This window comes from Dermacentor andersoni, chromosome 10, assembly GCF_023375885.2.
Source record: "Dermacentor andersoni chromosome 10, qqDerAnde1_hic_scaffold, whole genome shotgun sequence".
Classification (NCBI taxonomy): domain Eukaryota; kingdom Metazoa; phylum Arthropoda; class Arachnida; order Ixodida; family Ixodidae; genus Dermacentor; species Dermacentor andersoni.
This window is the reverse complement of record NC_092823.1, coordinates 123,912,815-123,927,175: the sequence shown is the minus strand read 5'-3', so window position 1 is coordinate 123,927,175 and position 14,361 is coordinate 123,912,815. Positions and strand designations below refer to the sequence as shown.

At 42.4% G+C, this 14,361-nt stretch overlaps 1 protein-coding gene across 6 annotated transcripts in view; it reads left to right on the top strand.

Moving 5' to 3' along the window:
- Positions 1-14,361, top strand: part of Ehbp1 (Eps15 homology domain containing protein-binding protein 1) — a 75,795-nt gene that overhangs the window by 26,894 nt on the left and 34,540 nt on the right. For 5 of the 6 annotated variants that reach the window (XM_055077968.2, XM_055077967.2, XM_055077969.2 and 2 more), the window contains exons 9-11: positions 500-759; positions 6,879-7,480; positions 12,780-12,922. In XM_055077968.2, the coding sequence (XP_054933943.1) occupies positions 500-759; positions 6,879-7,480; positions 12,780-12,922 (1,005 nt within the window). The remainder of the gene's footprint in view (positions 1-499; positions 760-6,878; positions 7,481-12,779; positions 12,923-14,361) is intronic. The other variant, XM_050192490.3, reaches the window with a different exon arrangement.

Sequence of the window (14,361 nt, the reverse complement as noted above, 5' to 3'; positions counted from 1 at the left end):
TCAGGAATGTGTTGCTGAATAAGACAACTGTAAAATTAGTTTTTTTTTTTTTCAAGGTAGTTCGGCAGCCCAGTAGCAGTTGGTAATTGGCACACTCTTTTTTATGTGTTATTCCACATTTCAACAGTATTGTTTCCTCGTAACCTGCATACCGCAGCCTTCGCTTGTACATTGAAAATCAACTACCTCCTCTGCAAGCCTTATTAGTCCAATGGCATCTTGCTCGATTTTCGGATCGGCAGATACTAGCAAAGCCAATGGGTTTAACGAGACAGACAATGTCAGCATGATTCCAGCAACATTGTTATGTGCAGCTGTGAAGGACTAGCATCAATACCTTAGACTTCATCGTGAGTGATGGTTAGGGCTGCCATTAGTCGGGAAAATGTCTGATTGGGCGAAGCTGGCCTTACAATAAGTGTAAGGTGTGTGATGGGGGTGAAACTAGCTTTACAGCAACAACATGAAAAAATTGTGTGCATCTCGTGCTTGCACACAGGCATTTGAAGCGGCGGCGTCCCTGGGCGTTTCCCGGCTCCTGGACCCGGCTGACATGGTCCTCCTGACGGTGCCGGACAAACTTGTAGTGGCCACGTACTTGCATCAGCTGCGGCAGCAGCTGACTGCGCCCCCCGAGATGCGGCGGCCCCTGCCTGAGACGGCACGCCCGTCTCCGATCTCCTCCTCGGGCAACGACAAGGTGGCGACGGCCACGTCAACGCCTGCAGAAGCAATAGCAAGCCTCGACTCCACCCCAATGTATGTGCACCAATCTGGCTATGTACTTAGTCAGATTCATAATGACTGAAAAAGAGGCGAATTGCGAAGCGGTACGAAAAGCCTTGAGTGATAATTTCAATGATAAAAGTAATGAATGTAATTGTGTTCATAATACAAATAATAAGCCAACGTAAGGTGGCAGATTTATAGCACGCTGGATTTAACGTGCAGAGGTTGTGGTTTGGTTTGCTGAAACTCCATGTTGCATTCCCGTTCCTGTTTCTTTGCCACAAATATAAACAAAAGTGTACATTCACTGCTGCTTGCAGTTAGCTGAAAACATACTTTCCTTTGCATCAGGAAAATTTGGTTTCTTGTGTAGTTTCTGCATTTAACTAAACCTTGGCTTACAACGTTCTTGTTAAGTAGATCTGAACAAGCAGAGACCACTTACAGTGAACTGTTTCATGGCAAAGTACACTCGAAACCTGGAATAATGAAATTCCACGGCTTAAATTGTCGGGACAATGAAATATTTTTGTATCCCCAGCGAATGCCCATAGGATTCATTGTGTTTCGTACCTCTCGAAAACGAAATGTTGCTGTACTACAATCTTGCAATAACAAAATTTTCTGGAACGTAATCCTGCCTATTATCTACTCGCACAAGGCTAGCAGGCTCCAAAATGTACGTAAATGCAATTGCTTTGCACTAAAATTTTGTAAAATACCACCACTTTACACTTGTGTTGGTGCCACCATTTTCGTTTACAAGAACAACTGAGCTCCGGAAGCAATCACGTGTGCTGGAAACACGTCATGGCCGCCATCTTGTTTGTTAATTGCACGTTTCAAGCGGCATGCAAGTGGCTACTGATATGTGACGATGGTTTTCGCACACCTAGGGCAGTGCGTAATGTGTGCTTCGGCGAGAAAAATGCAGCAAAAACAAGGAAATCCACGACCCACAGACGTGAAATTGTTTATAGCACTTGAGATGGCGGTCGCAGCTGAGGTGCTAAGTATCGGGTCATGATTGAACGATCGTTCCAGAATATGCATTCCTGGATTCAAGAACGCTGGTTTTAGTGCCACCCAATAGGCATCGTGTGCGGATTCAGCACTGGACTTCGATTTGCACGAAGAGGCCATAACCTCGATAAACGGCCTTCAGGTATACGAGATACAATCACTTTCGCGCTCGGCATCGGACGCGTTGGTGCCTGCGGGCGACAGTGTGCTCTGCAGAAATGCTGCTGCATGCATGGAGCGCTGTTGCTCTGCATTTGGTGCCGAATTACACAGTCTCGCAAAAGTGATTGTATCTTGAAAAGCAGTTGACCGAGAATACTGCTCCATGGCAGTACTGCCACTGCTGATGGAAGCATGCGGTGTATTTTGTACTGTCGGCAGTGTGGCTCTATATCCTCGAGCAAGCTTGCCAAAATAGGCTAACGGAATTTGGCAGTAAAGTTTCGTTTTGCAACGCATTACCTATCTGTGCTGCCTCATTTCACAACAACGAAATTCTAGTAAAAGCGAATTTTTTTTCCTTCCCCGCCGATTTCGTTATTGCAAGGTTCAACTATATTCAACTGCACGCCTATGAAACACTGTCAAGGGGGATCAGCTGGATTTAGGGTCAGTGTTTCATATGCGAGAATAATGCAGGCAGCAATGTTTTGCCTAAAGCAAGTTATCAGCATCTGCTTAGTTGGCACCCGTTCAAAGACAACCCTCTCACAGTAGACTATTGCTACACTCGCCACATGTTGCATAATGCCAAGAACACGCGGCGTCATCATGCACTTTTGTCACCAGAACATTGTTTCAAAAGCTTGCTGCATTTCATGCTTGATTGATCACTTGTCCAATGTCGAGGGTGCATTTGACAGTTGGATGTAGGTGGTTTGCACCATCGATCGCCTGCATGTCTTACACAAAGCCTACAGGTATTTGAGCTATTCGCTTCGAAATTATTTGGCGCTAATTACTATTTGCTTCAACTTCACTTCAAACCAAAATATTTATATTCACACAAGGCTAGATGCTTTCTTTGAGCAAGTTTTTTGAGACTAGTTCCAGAAGCAGGCGAAATTAGTAACAGCAAAGTCGCTGAAAAAGTCACTGTTATCCAAAAAATGTGCTGCTTGGAAGTCTCTGCTGCTCCAAGTTTGCTGCTGTTTGTGTGCTGCATGCTGCACGTCTATCCTGCAAAACGTTTCATCACTGCAAATTAAAAAAAAAAAATGCGAGCTGTTCAAACTCAAGGATGGATTTTTACACATTTCTAAGTTTATGGGTAGGCGGTTACGTATAAATGTACTTAATTTATGGAAAATTAACGATGAAGCAGATGCGAAAAGTTTTTGCTGTAAGTATATAACAGGCATCATAACAGTTACTTATGCAATGACCTAAAAGCTACATAGATGCAGTAGACTTTCAATAATTTGATTATGTTTAACCCTTTGAGGGTCAGCTTCTTTGAAAAAATGCTGCCCCTCAAGGTCGAATTTTTTAATTGCAGATTTAAAATGTTCTGGCTGACCTATTTAGAAAAAAATGTACCGCAATTTTTTCAGATTGGCTGTAAACTTCATGGTCACTAAAAAAATGCGGTAAAATTTTGTCACCTCATTAAAGTGACAAACAAATGTTTTCTATACTAAACATGCATTGTTTATTCATGAATACAGATGGGCTTCCATAAATGCTTATAATAAATAGAAAATGTAGATACACTGAGATAGATATATTCCGATTCTTCACATGGGTAGTAATCCGCATTGGAGGAATCGCCACTCGACTCGCTTGTAGCAGAGCAGCCAGCGCGCATGCTCATAACGTAATCGAACCGTGTATGTGAGCGCACGCAAGAAAACTCGATGGTTGTGCGCCCGTCAGAAAAACCAAAGGGGTCGGAGACAAAGTAATCCTTCATTCCGTCACCAATGAGGGTCAGTCAGCTTTCGCGAGCCTAGCCTCGAGAAAAGAAACACAGGCACTGCGGCATCATTTGCATATACCAGCACCCGCCTGTGAACAGATGTAACGGGGCCCTGTGAGCAACATACGAATGAGCATCTTGCAGTGACCCTTTGAGAGATCAGAAACCAGATAGACATCAGTTTTTACAAGCGCAACGAACGGACACAAGCTGCAAGACAAAACCAAAACTAACTGCCGCGTGCCCTCGCTCACGTTAATGCGTGAGCGGTTGCTGAAACGCCAGCGTAATGAAGCCATGGAATGGAAACCAAGAAACAACAGAGCAACAGAAAGATTCCTTGTATCCACACAGGTTGGTGGCACTTGCTGGGCAACAAAGAGTTGAAAAATTGGCACGTTTTTCTAGCATACAGACGGTACCTTAAATATACGGCATTAACCATTTAGGACTTGTTTGCGACGCTGTATGCCTGTTTATGACATTGACCTTCGTGGGTATAATTCTTTTTTCTGGTTAATTCGATCACAACCAAAGGTTTCAGCCAGCATCCATACATTTCTATGGGTCCAGACATTCATTGTTTTGATCCGAAAATTGGGTATTTCAAGATAATTAAAGCTTGACCGGTCAGCACACATGTGCATGACCCTATGGTGACCCTTATAGCGACCCACTTAGAGGCAGCGTCTGTCACGCCGCAGCTTAGTGTTGAACATACGTCATGTCTCGTCAAAAACGCCTATTTTCAGTCTGCTCTAGGAAAGTGGTAACAGAAGTGCGCAACGAACAATTACATTTTTTTACCAAATCCTAATGCATGGATTTTTTTTTTCTGGAAAAATTGGTTAGAAATTTACCTGTGGAGTACAGTCCGATATGAAACCAAAAGTGCGTTCGCAACAGTCTACTTACTGTCAGAGCCGGGCTAACCTGCATCATCTCCATTACCATCTCAAGATGGCAACAGTAGTAGTGCTCACATAGCATGACGACGACGACGCACCGCTTTCAGTTTTCAGTTACGAATGCTCATTCAAAAGATGAGTTATCTTACATTTTAAGCTAGCAGCAACCATTCCCGTCACATGTTCTTGGTGTTCTGGAGAATTGCACACATCGCAGGATGAACTAGAAAAGTCGTTAGTCTATGTGTGGCACACTATCTCGTTTGCGATTGTTGTAGAGTTGTTTGATAAATCTAGAATATCAAACACACAATGGACCGTATGAAGGACATGCTGTGGTTCATAGACAGCGTTGAAGTCCTGTCTGAGGTAGGCAATGGTGGACATTAGGAGGAGATAAATTTTTATTCTGCAAAAGTATACTTTGTTGCTTTCATTTTTTTCTTATTGCTAGAATCGGAGGCATGCTCCATTTTCTTTGCTAAACAATCTGGTGTGTGTTAGATTTATACTTTATTAGCTTTAATGTCATTTCTATGATGGTTTTCTGCTTGAACACATAGAAAGTGGGTACGTGCTTGATTAGGGAATGTGTTAGAATTGGGCAATACTCTGAAAGGAATGAGTGGGGTGTTTTGAAGTTTCTTCTTGCTCTTGTGTAATTCGACCCGCCAGATAATTTGATCAATTTTCTTGGTCCCATCAGGGTCAACTAGACCAAGTCGACTGTAGTATAGTCTATGTACAATATCCATCAGGCAATGCCAGAAGAGAGTTACAACACTGATGAGTTTGTTTTGAATGTGCAGATGATGAATGGGACTTTGTAAATAGCACTGCATGTCAAGGTAGGAGGATAAAATGACTTCATATTTGCTGTTTCCTCTGCACATCATTGAGCATTCCACATACAGTAATGGATCTATGACCACAGAGTTATTGCACTTTGCACAGTGATACTAGGGTCACCTAGCAGTTTGCTTAACAACCACAGAGCACAAGTGTGTGTGAAGAAACTTGAAGTTTAACAAACAAGCTTGAGACAATAGTTGAGGACTGCACCGAGAACGATAAAATGAAAAATGTTAGGTGTAACCTTAAAAAACAGGAAGACATTGGTGCAGGTTACCGGGCATATGCGGGTATCCAATATCCTAGTTGACATCAAAAAGTATAAATGGAGTCGTACAGGACATATAATGTATGTGTAGGGCAGGTAACCCTTGGTCTATTAAGCTACAGAATGGGTGTCAAGAGAAGGGAAGCGTAGTAGGGGACGGTGGCAGAAAACTAGGCGGTGTGATGAAGTTAGAAATTTGCAGGCATAAGATAGTGTTAACTGGCACAGGACAGGGGTAATAGGAGATCAGTGGGCATACTGATATGATAATGAGGTGCAGCAGTACCTCATCCTTGCAGCGGACATAAATTAGGCTGCTGCTGATGATGATGACAGGTGTGCGTAACATTGTAGATACGTAACCTTTGAGTAGCTTCTCACTGATGGTGCCGTATGCAACTGGTGAGCACCACAGATATACCCAAAAGGCTACTCAGAGTACGCTAGTTGCAGTTTGTGGTCGTTCTGCATGCTTGCTTTCTCAAATTGCACGTGTCTGATGTGTTCCTGTCAGAAACACCGTGTGCATCCACAGCATTCCTGACAAGAGAGCACGGAGCACACGACTTTGGAGAAAGAAAATGAATCTAGGAAGGGACAAATTTGCATTACACCCTAAGGCCCTAAGGCATAACACCTTTAAGGGTGTGCTAGGCGGACAGCAGATGGACATTACACCCCGAAGGGCGTAACACTGTTGAGTGTATGGGCACAGCAATTGAGAAAGCAGGTCTTCATACAGATGATGGCAGTTGTGAGACAAAATTACGATCTAAATCGTGTAACACATTTAAACGTGTAGGAAGCACAGTTATGGTGAAGCATTATTACACTATAAAGGTTGTACTAGACACATTTATAGTGAGATAAAATTGCACTCTAAATGGTGTAACACTATTATGTGCATACTGAGTGGAGTGATTAGGGGGAACATAAGGTGTATATATATATATGAGTGGTGGCTGTTGTGGGACAAAATCACACTGTAAAGTATGTTTTAGGAATCTACTAAGATGATGACTCAAGAAATGCTGATACATATATGTTTGTGAAATGGTGGTTGCAGTTATTATTGTGTGACAGAGTATAACTCCTTTAAAGGCATAACTCTTTTAAAATAGCACTTGGGTGGTTACAAGCACCAAGGGTCAACTAAAGCGCCTCTTCTGTTTCCTTGCAGGCCTGTAAGTAATGCCAGCAATGTGCCTTCCACTCCGCCGGTAGAAGCCCTCCCCACCGAAGAATACCCAAACAAACAAGGCTCAAGTGAAAGAATCCCAAATAAACAGCGGTCGACAGAAGGAAGTCCAAGCAAAGAAGGATCTACGGAACAAAGTTTGAACAGACAAACATCGACGGAGGAGAGCTCAAGGCGAGAGTCAGTGGAGAGAAGCCTAATAAAAAAGCAAGGGTCAGTGGAAAGGATCCTAAGTAGGCAGGAGTCGGCGGAGAGGAACTTGAAAAAGCAAGACTCCACGGAAAAGACTGCAAGTAGACAAGGTTCAACAGAGAAAAGCCTAAGCAAGCGAGGCTCGTCGGAAAGGAGCCTTAGTAGACAGAGTTCGACGGAGAAGAGCCCAATGGAACAGCCGTGGACTGAGAGAATCCTAAAAATAAAAATCCCGGTGGGCGACAAGCCAGCCATCAAGGATTCACCCAAGGATACGAGTGCCAAGTTGAGTCCGGTTCAGAAGGAAGACACGCAGGCGGGCCAGCCGCTCATGACGCGGCAACAGCTGATGAACCCTTTCGACTCGGATGAAGAAGACACCGAAAAGACAGGTAAGAGCTAAGAAGAAACAGTCGATCAGTCTTTATTTTTTCTTACATGTTTGTAGCAACTTAGTTTTATTCAGGCAGGAACCCAGAACCATTGTGTAAGGATTGTAGCAGAAGTTAGTTAACATATGGGACTGTCAAGGAACTGCAAGACAAATACGGATACTATTACAATAATTTTTGTTAAGCATAGAATAGATTAACAAATGCATGCCAAAGGGAAGTCTTCTCTAACATAGAAGCATTTTGTTTGTAAGTTAAATGGGTGAAAGTGAAGAAACTTCTTTACAAATGAAATGAAGCTGCTGATGCGATGCTATGTACTAGAGTGTTCTAAAGTGTTGTTGCAACGTACGGAGATAAAAACACATTTAATTTAAAGAAGTAGTTTGGATTATGAAACTTGCATCATTAATAAAAGTTCTATTTGCTGCTTATGAAAATGCTGCTTGCTTAACATGGCTCCTGTACTATTTGTTATGCGTGCAATGAATAATTGAAATATTATGACACCTCCAAAACAAATGTTTTCTAATAGTATGTGTGGGGTCATGAAACTGCATCAATAACTGAGTGTTGTTCAGGCTTTATGGTGGTGTCTTCTGTTTGTACACAGCACCTGTCTTTTTCTTTTATGTCGCTCAAGATGCTATAAATATACATTGTTCATGGTAACAAAGCTAGGAGTTGTGGGAAAATGTACCTAGCAAAATTATGCTCGTACTGAGCAGCCATACTTTTTTTATAATGTCGTCTAGAATGGTTGAAATACCTTCAGAACACTCTTTTCCTAGTAAGAAAGCTGCGGCTATGAAAGGTGTAGCAAAGATTGCCCCATCCAAATCTTGCATTGGTGGCCGGTAACGTCTATGTTTTATCATGTGGCACAATATAGTTGGAATACTGTCTCCCTTGTGACCCATTTGTCTTAATAATACAGCTTGGATTATGAGACTCGAGACAATTATACAGTTTGTTTTCTCTTTTCAAAACCAACATTTGCATTATTATTAGTTTATTATTATTAGTGTATTATTAGTTTATTATTAGTTTATGGCGCCAGGTCTACAATGGCCAAAGAGCGCCACCAACATTTGTATTGCTTCCATACTCTCTATTATGTTGTGCAGAATGGTAGTGATACCAGTTTGTCGTGAAGGCTTTTTCATATAGTAACATTTTTAAATGCTTGCCATGCAGTAGCCTCGCTTGCTCTTTATTTTATGTTTACTGCAATTTAGTCCTTAGAATCAGCCTCAGCTTGCACAGAGTTATGATACATGAAACGAAAATCTATGGTTACTAGAAGCAGGGTCCTTCAATACTTTTGTTATGGCCTGGAAACTTCCCAGAAAGTTTCATATAGGGCCAGAAAGGAGCGCTAGAGGCGCTGGCATAAGTAGCAGGGTGCCAATATACTGCGCCTAACAGCCGGGCTGCATGATCACCTGAATTCTTCACCAGTAAAGGTGCCTCTTCTAAATATATTTCAGCATGTTTGCAGAGTGGACACGCAGTGGGAACTTGTGGCAGAATAATTTACTGTGCAATGTGTTTGTGATTCAATTATACACGCCTGCGTTGTGTGATTGATGTGGGGCCCCCCTTGTAGTAGCATTCCTTGCACAAAAGTTTTGGTCAGCTGTCTCTACCTACACTGTTTTCTAGATAGTTAGATAGCTTAGTTATAGACCGTTTCATCGGGCGAGGAGGATAGGGCGCGCGGAGAGCCTTTCCTCCTCTCTGGCGTGGGCGATCCGGCGCGGCGCTGCTTGAAAGTATTGCTGTCGCGTGCTGCGGAACGATTTCGAGATGTTTTAGATCTTACTTTGTGCAATTTACGCCGTGTTCGTTCATATAAGGTCGTCAGGGAAGCCTTTCGGTGCATCGGTAACTACTGTAGGCAGAAATATGTCTTGGGGGCGCAAAAATGTGACTCGCATAATCAGCCACGGTGTACGCGCATTATCAGTCGCGGTGCGTGTATGTGTTGTTTACTATTTTGCTTATATCGATTTTAATACAACAAAGAAAACCGGCGTCTCTGCATTACCAGCATTAAATAGTAAATCAGCTCACTGTCTCATCGATTGGCGTGGGGAGTAAAACATAAAACATAATAGCGCATGCTCGTGCACGACCAACCTAAGGCAACCACGAAAAATCTGAGCGGCAGGCGCTATCAAATATTTGGGATACACTGGCATCGTTCTCACGCATTTCAAGTCTAGTATGCTTGAAATTACCATATGTCTACGCTAGCCTTGCTGCATGAGGCCCATGGCGCTGCTCAACACAGCGATCACCGCGGTTGGTGAGCCAGCACGATACATATATAAGCTGTGCGCTTCGGCATTGCCTTTTTGACCTGTATACAGCCATAATATATGAGAGGGTTCGCATAAAAAGAATGCGATGGCTATTTTTGAGCGCCAAATTTCCGTAATACGTGTGAGTGCGTCGTAGAGAACTGAACGAACACAACGAAAAAAAAATTTTGGTTATCATCCTCTTTCTCTAAAAAGCAAAAGAAAATGGGCTAACGCCACACAACCTTTTTAAATATATAATCGCCGATGCCGCATGCTTGGACCATGCGCTGTATAGAACAAAGATATCTGCAATCCAGCACCTACTACTGCTTAGGACGCTCGCGCAGTTCGTAAATGGTCGCTTTGCTGGACAAGCTTAATTCAGAATGTAAGGTATGCTGCTATTACTAGCCAAAACTATTTTATTCATGGGTGGAAACTTCATCCATCCAACCATGTAGTCACACAATGTAACCTGCAGCGAACAGTTTGAACGCTTGTCAAAGTATAACAGCACAGCTCCTATCGTAGCAGAACGGTACCCACGCTGTTACGATCGTCGCGTATGTTTCGTGGCTCCTAAACCGCAGCTTAGAAATAGAGGATAATACTGCAATAGGTCACATTAGTGATTGGAACATTCGGAAATACACAATTGATCTCCGAGGCTGATTATAGGCTCAAATATGCGCGCACACATCGCGCTGCGTGTTCCGTCCACTTCAACGCCAGCAGAATTCCGGCCATGACGCCTTAAACCACTTCGGCACGTCTCACAGAACCGTTTACCACGTAGAAGACACACGTCGTACTAAACAGACCGCACGACCGCGAAAACAAATGCCAGAACCTACCGCCGAGCGTATACCTGCCATGCCAAAGACCGCTTTCACCCAAGCCAGTATGGGGCTGCTCATAGGCAGCGCCACTGCGTTCACAATATGGCGGCGCCTACGAAAAAGCGGTCTATACTTGGTTAATAAGTTTACTGAGTTAGTTTAGTTATTCATTGGTTGATCAGTTTAGTTAGATTTTGTTAGCTATTTGATTAAGGTAGGTGAGTTATTAGTTTAGTTAATAATTTGTTAGCATTGTTAGCTAGTTTTATTAGTTAATTAGGCCTGTCAGTAGTTTAGCTAAGTAATTAATTATAGTTATATCTTGCTTGTTGTTAATTTAGTTCTATCATTTAGATTAGTTAGTTTGTTATTTGTAGTTGCATTTGACTAGTAGGTTAGTTATTATTTTGTTCATTTAGGTTACTTAATTTAGTTGCTTAGTTTAGTTAGTTCAGTTATTAGTTTATTAGTTTTGTTTGTTAGTTTAGTTATTGGCGAGTTTAGTTGGTTAATTAACTCGTTTATTTAAGTCTGGTGCATTTCGTTAGATATGTTAGTTATAACAAATTTAGTTGGTTAATTTAGCTAGTTAGCTTAGTTATAGTTTAGTTAGCCAAGGTAGTTATTTTAGCTAGTTAATTTTGGTTGTTTATGTAGGGTTTGATGGTGCAAGAGCAACGGAAGTTATGATGCGTCAAATTTGATATTGGCGAGTTTAGTTAGTAAATTAGCTAGTTTTTATTTATTTTACTTTATTAGTTATGGAATAAGTTTAGTTGATTAATAACTTTAGCTTTAAAATTGGTATTGTTAGTTTAGGTAGGGATTAATTTAGTTAGGTTAGTTACCCTTGCATTTAGGGGCCCTAGCAACTATCGGCACGCAGGCACTCAACAAATGTTAAGCTGTCACTATCACAAAGCATGCTGTCATGACATGGAGAGAGTTGTACAGTGCAAAAACTGAAGCGCGAGCAGCTAAAAACAGCAACACAGGCCTTTCATATGTAATTACATAAAGTATGACATGCAATCAATCTGTAGCTGGTTTCGAACAATAGAGTTGTTCCAAAAGTGTACCTTTTGAATTATGAATTAGCCTCCTGTTACAAATGCAGGTAAACCTGGAAATGGAAGAACACATTGTAGTTGTTTTGAAACTGTTCGCATGAAAATTTTTCAACACTGTACAAAATCTGGGTGCAGATTTGCAGGTTGTGCGAACAGTGTTCACAGGTTTTGTGCAGTCGACCCATGCACAAAAGTCTGTACACACAAAACGCTTGTGGTGACCGTCCAGTGTCTGCTCCGATGCCCTTCTATTTGGACCAGTTAGCCGGCAACGGTGAGCGGAGGCCCGTGCCAAATAACAGCAACCTCGAGGATGACGTAGGCCCTCGTTGGGGTGCGCGAGCGCCCAACTGCAGGCACAAATAAAGTTTGCTCCAATCCAATCCAATCCAACTTTCACGAGCGTTACAGTATGTCTACTGTGGGTGCTGTATGAAACACTCCCATAGCATTGAGTGAGATTTTTGTGACCGGATGCGAAGTATTGAAGGGTCCTGCTAGAATCTCGAATTTGAGAGGGCATATTGAAAGCAGGTAGCCTGTTAACTCATTGACAGAGTAAGCACTGGTATAGAACAGTGTCGGGGCTCATTGAGTTAGTAGCCTGCGAGTCAATGGAGTTGTGCCGAACTTCAATAAAACCTTAAATGCTTTTAAGCAATAGGCACAGGCACCCTCATCAACAGCATGTTCACATTAGTGAGCAGTAAACAGTGGGCTGGAAGAAAAAGAATAGCAACACAATTTATCATGTAAAAATAATTATTTTGTTTTGCAGTAACTACAAGTGGCAGTCCTACTGTGAAATGTGCGGACTTTTATGACTTCCATGACTTGACACTTCTATGACAGTACTGCTTGCGTAGAGTCCTTATCGTTGCCCGCCATATATGAAGCAGAGTGTAGTTCGGGTCAATAGCATTTGAGAATTTTGCAGGCCATCGACCTGATAGCTATTGAAAAGTGCCAGTGTAACAAAGGTGTTTTCCAGCGTTTTGCTTTGTTTGCCTTTAATGTGTCCCCTGCCTTTTGACACTGCCTCTCCTATATTAAACAATAAAAACTATACCGTCTTGTGAAGGTGTCGAGACGCAAGACGCTGTACCTGAGGAACCAGAGACCCGTGTGCCATGTCGGGTGCTGGACCTGTCCCCAACCAGGCAGCCCTCACCGCCAGATGCCCTTGTGTCACCGCTTATCGACCCCAAGAAGGCAAGTGTCGCTGTGAGTGGACTTCGCTGATTGCGATTTCTTTATCCTGTCGCGGAGAAGCTTATCTTGTGCAACTCGCTTACCTGCCAACTTTTATAATTTTATTGTAAGATTCTCAATTTTTAGAGCTTCACTGCTGAGCTGGAGGGTGCATGTCCGGTCCCAGCCATCATGGCCGCATTTCGTTGGAGGTGGAATGCAAAAACACTTGTCTGCTTAGATTTAGGTGCCCGTTAAAGAATGCCAGGGGGTCAAAATTAATGGAGTCTCTCTCACTACGTTGTGCATCATACCGTATTTACCCGATTCTAATGCACACACAATTTACGAGGGTTTAAAGAAAAAAAAAAAGCACACCTGAATGTAACATGTCCACAATTTATAAAAGAAAAATATAGTGTGCCCACCACGTTCGCCATTAGAAAAAAATGAGATGTGCTGGATTTACCTTCAGAAAAGGGAACTTTAAATGTGTAAGCATTTCTAGGCTCACCCAACGAGGAAACCCTTCCGTCCGTCCATGTGTCCATCCGTTCATCCGTCACAAAAGACGAATCCCTGTAAAGAAATTAATATATAAAACAATAAATTCGAAAGAAAAAGCGTTGGTGGTAGTGAGTTTCAAACTTTCGACCCCACGCTTGGAAGCTGAGTGTCATACCCACTGGGCTAGTCACCCATGCTTGCGGAACGTGAATATATTTGAACCATATGAATGTGTTCTACCGGCAGCACAAAACAAGTGTCAAAAGAGAATAATTTCTATGGAGGATTTGGTGAATGATTTGGTGATGGTGGAATAAAATCCATCTCTAAGACTATATGTAGAGCCGACTTGGATCATTGTAGACATCAGGAAGCTTCATATTTTTTGAAAATTTAATGCCAAACATGCCACATCCCTGATGCGTTTTGGTGGTTGCAGGATATGCCTCCCATTAGGGCATTCCTTCACCGAGCGAAATAAATACCAGTGATCTCCGAGGGCACATGCACTTCACGTAGCGCTACACAGAGAGATAAGCAGTCAATGATTTGATAAGGAGTGATAACGGGTTTCATGGCTTTCATCACGGTTGATAATGATCCGAGGTGGATGGATAAGGCGATAACAAGCGGTAAGGGCTTATAATGGTTGGAGCAATTCTGATTAGGTTAATAAGCACCGATAAGGGTTGATAAGGGTCGGATCAAGTTCAGTAAGGTTGATAAGCACCGATAAGAGTTGATAAGGGTCGGAGCAATTGCAATAATGTCGATACCAACTGATAAGGATTGATAAGGCTCAGATCTAGTTCGATAAAGTTGATAACAACTGATAAGAGTTGATAAGGATGGGATCTAGTCAGATAAGTTTGATAACAACTGATAAGGGTTCACAAGGGTTTATAATGGTCGGATCAAGTTTCTTAGCATTGACAATGACACCAGGCCGTGTGGAAATGAGCAAG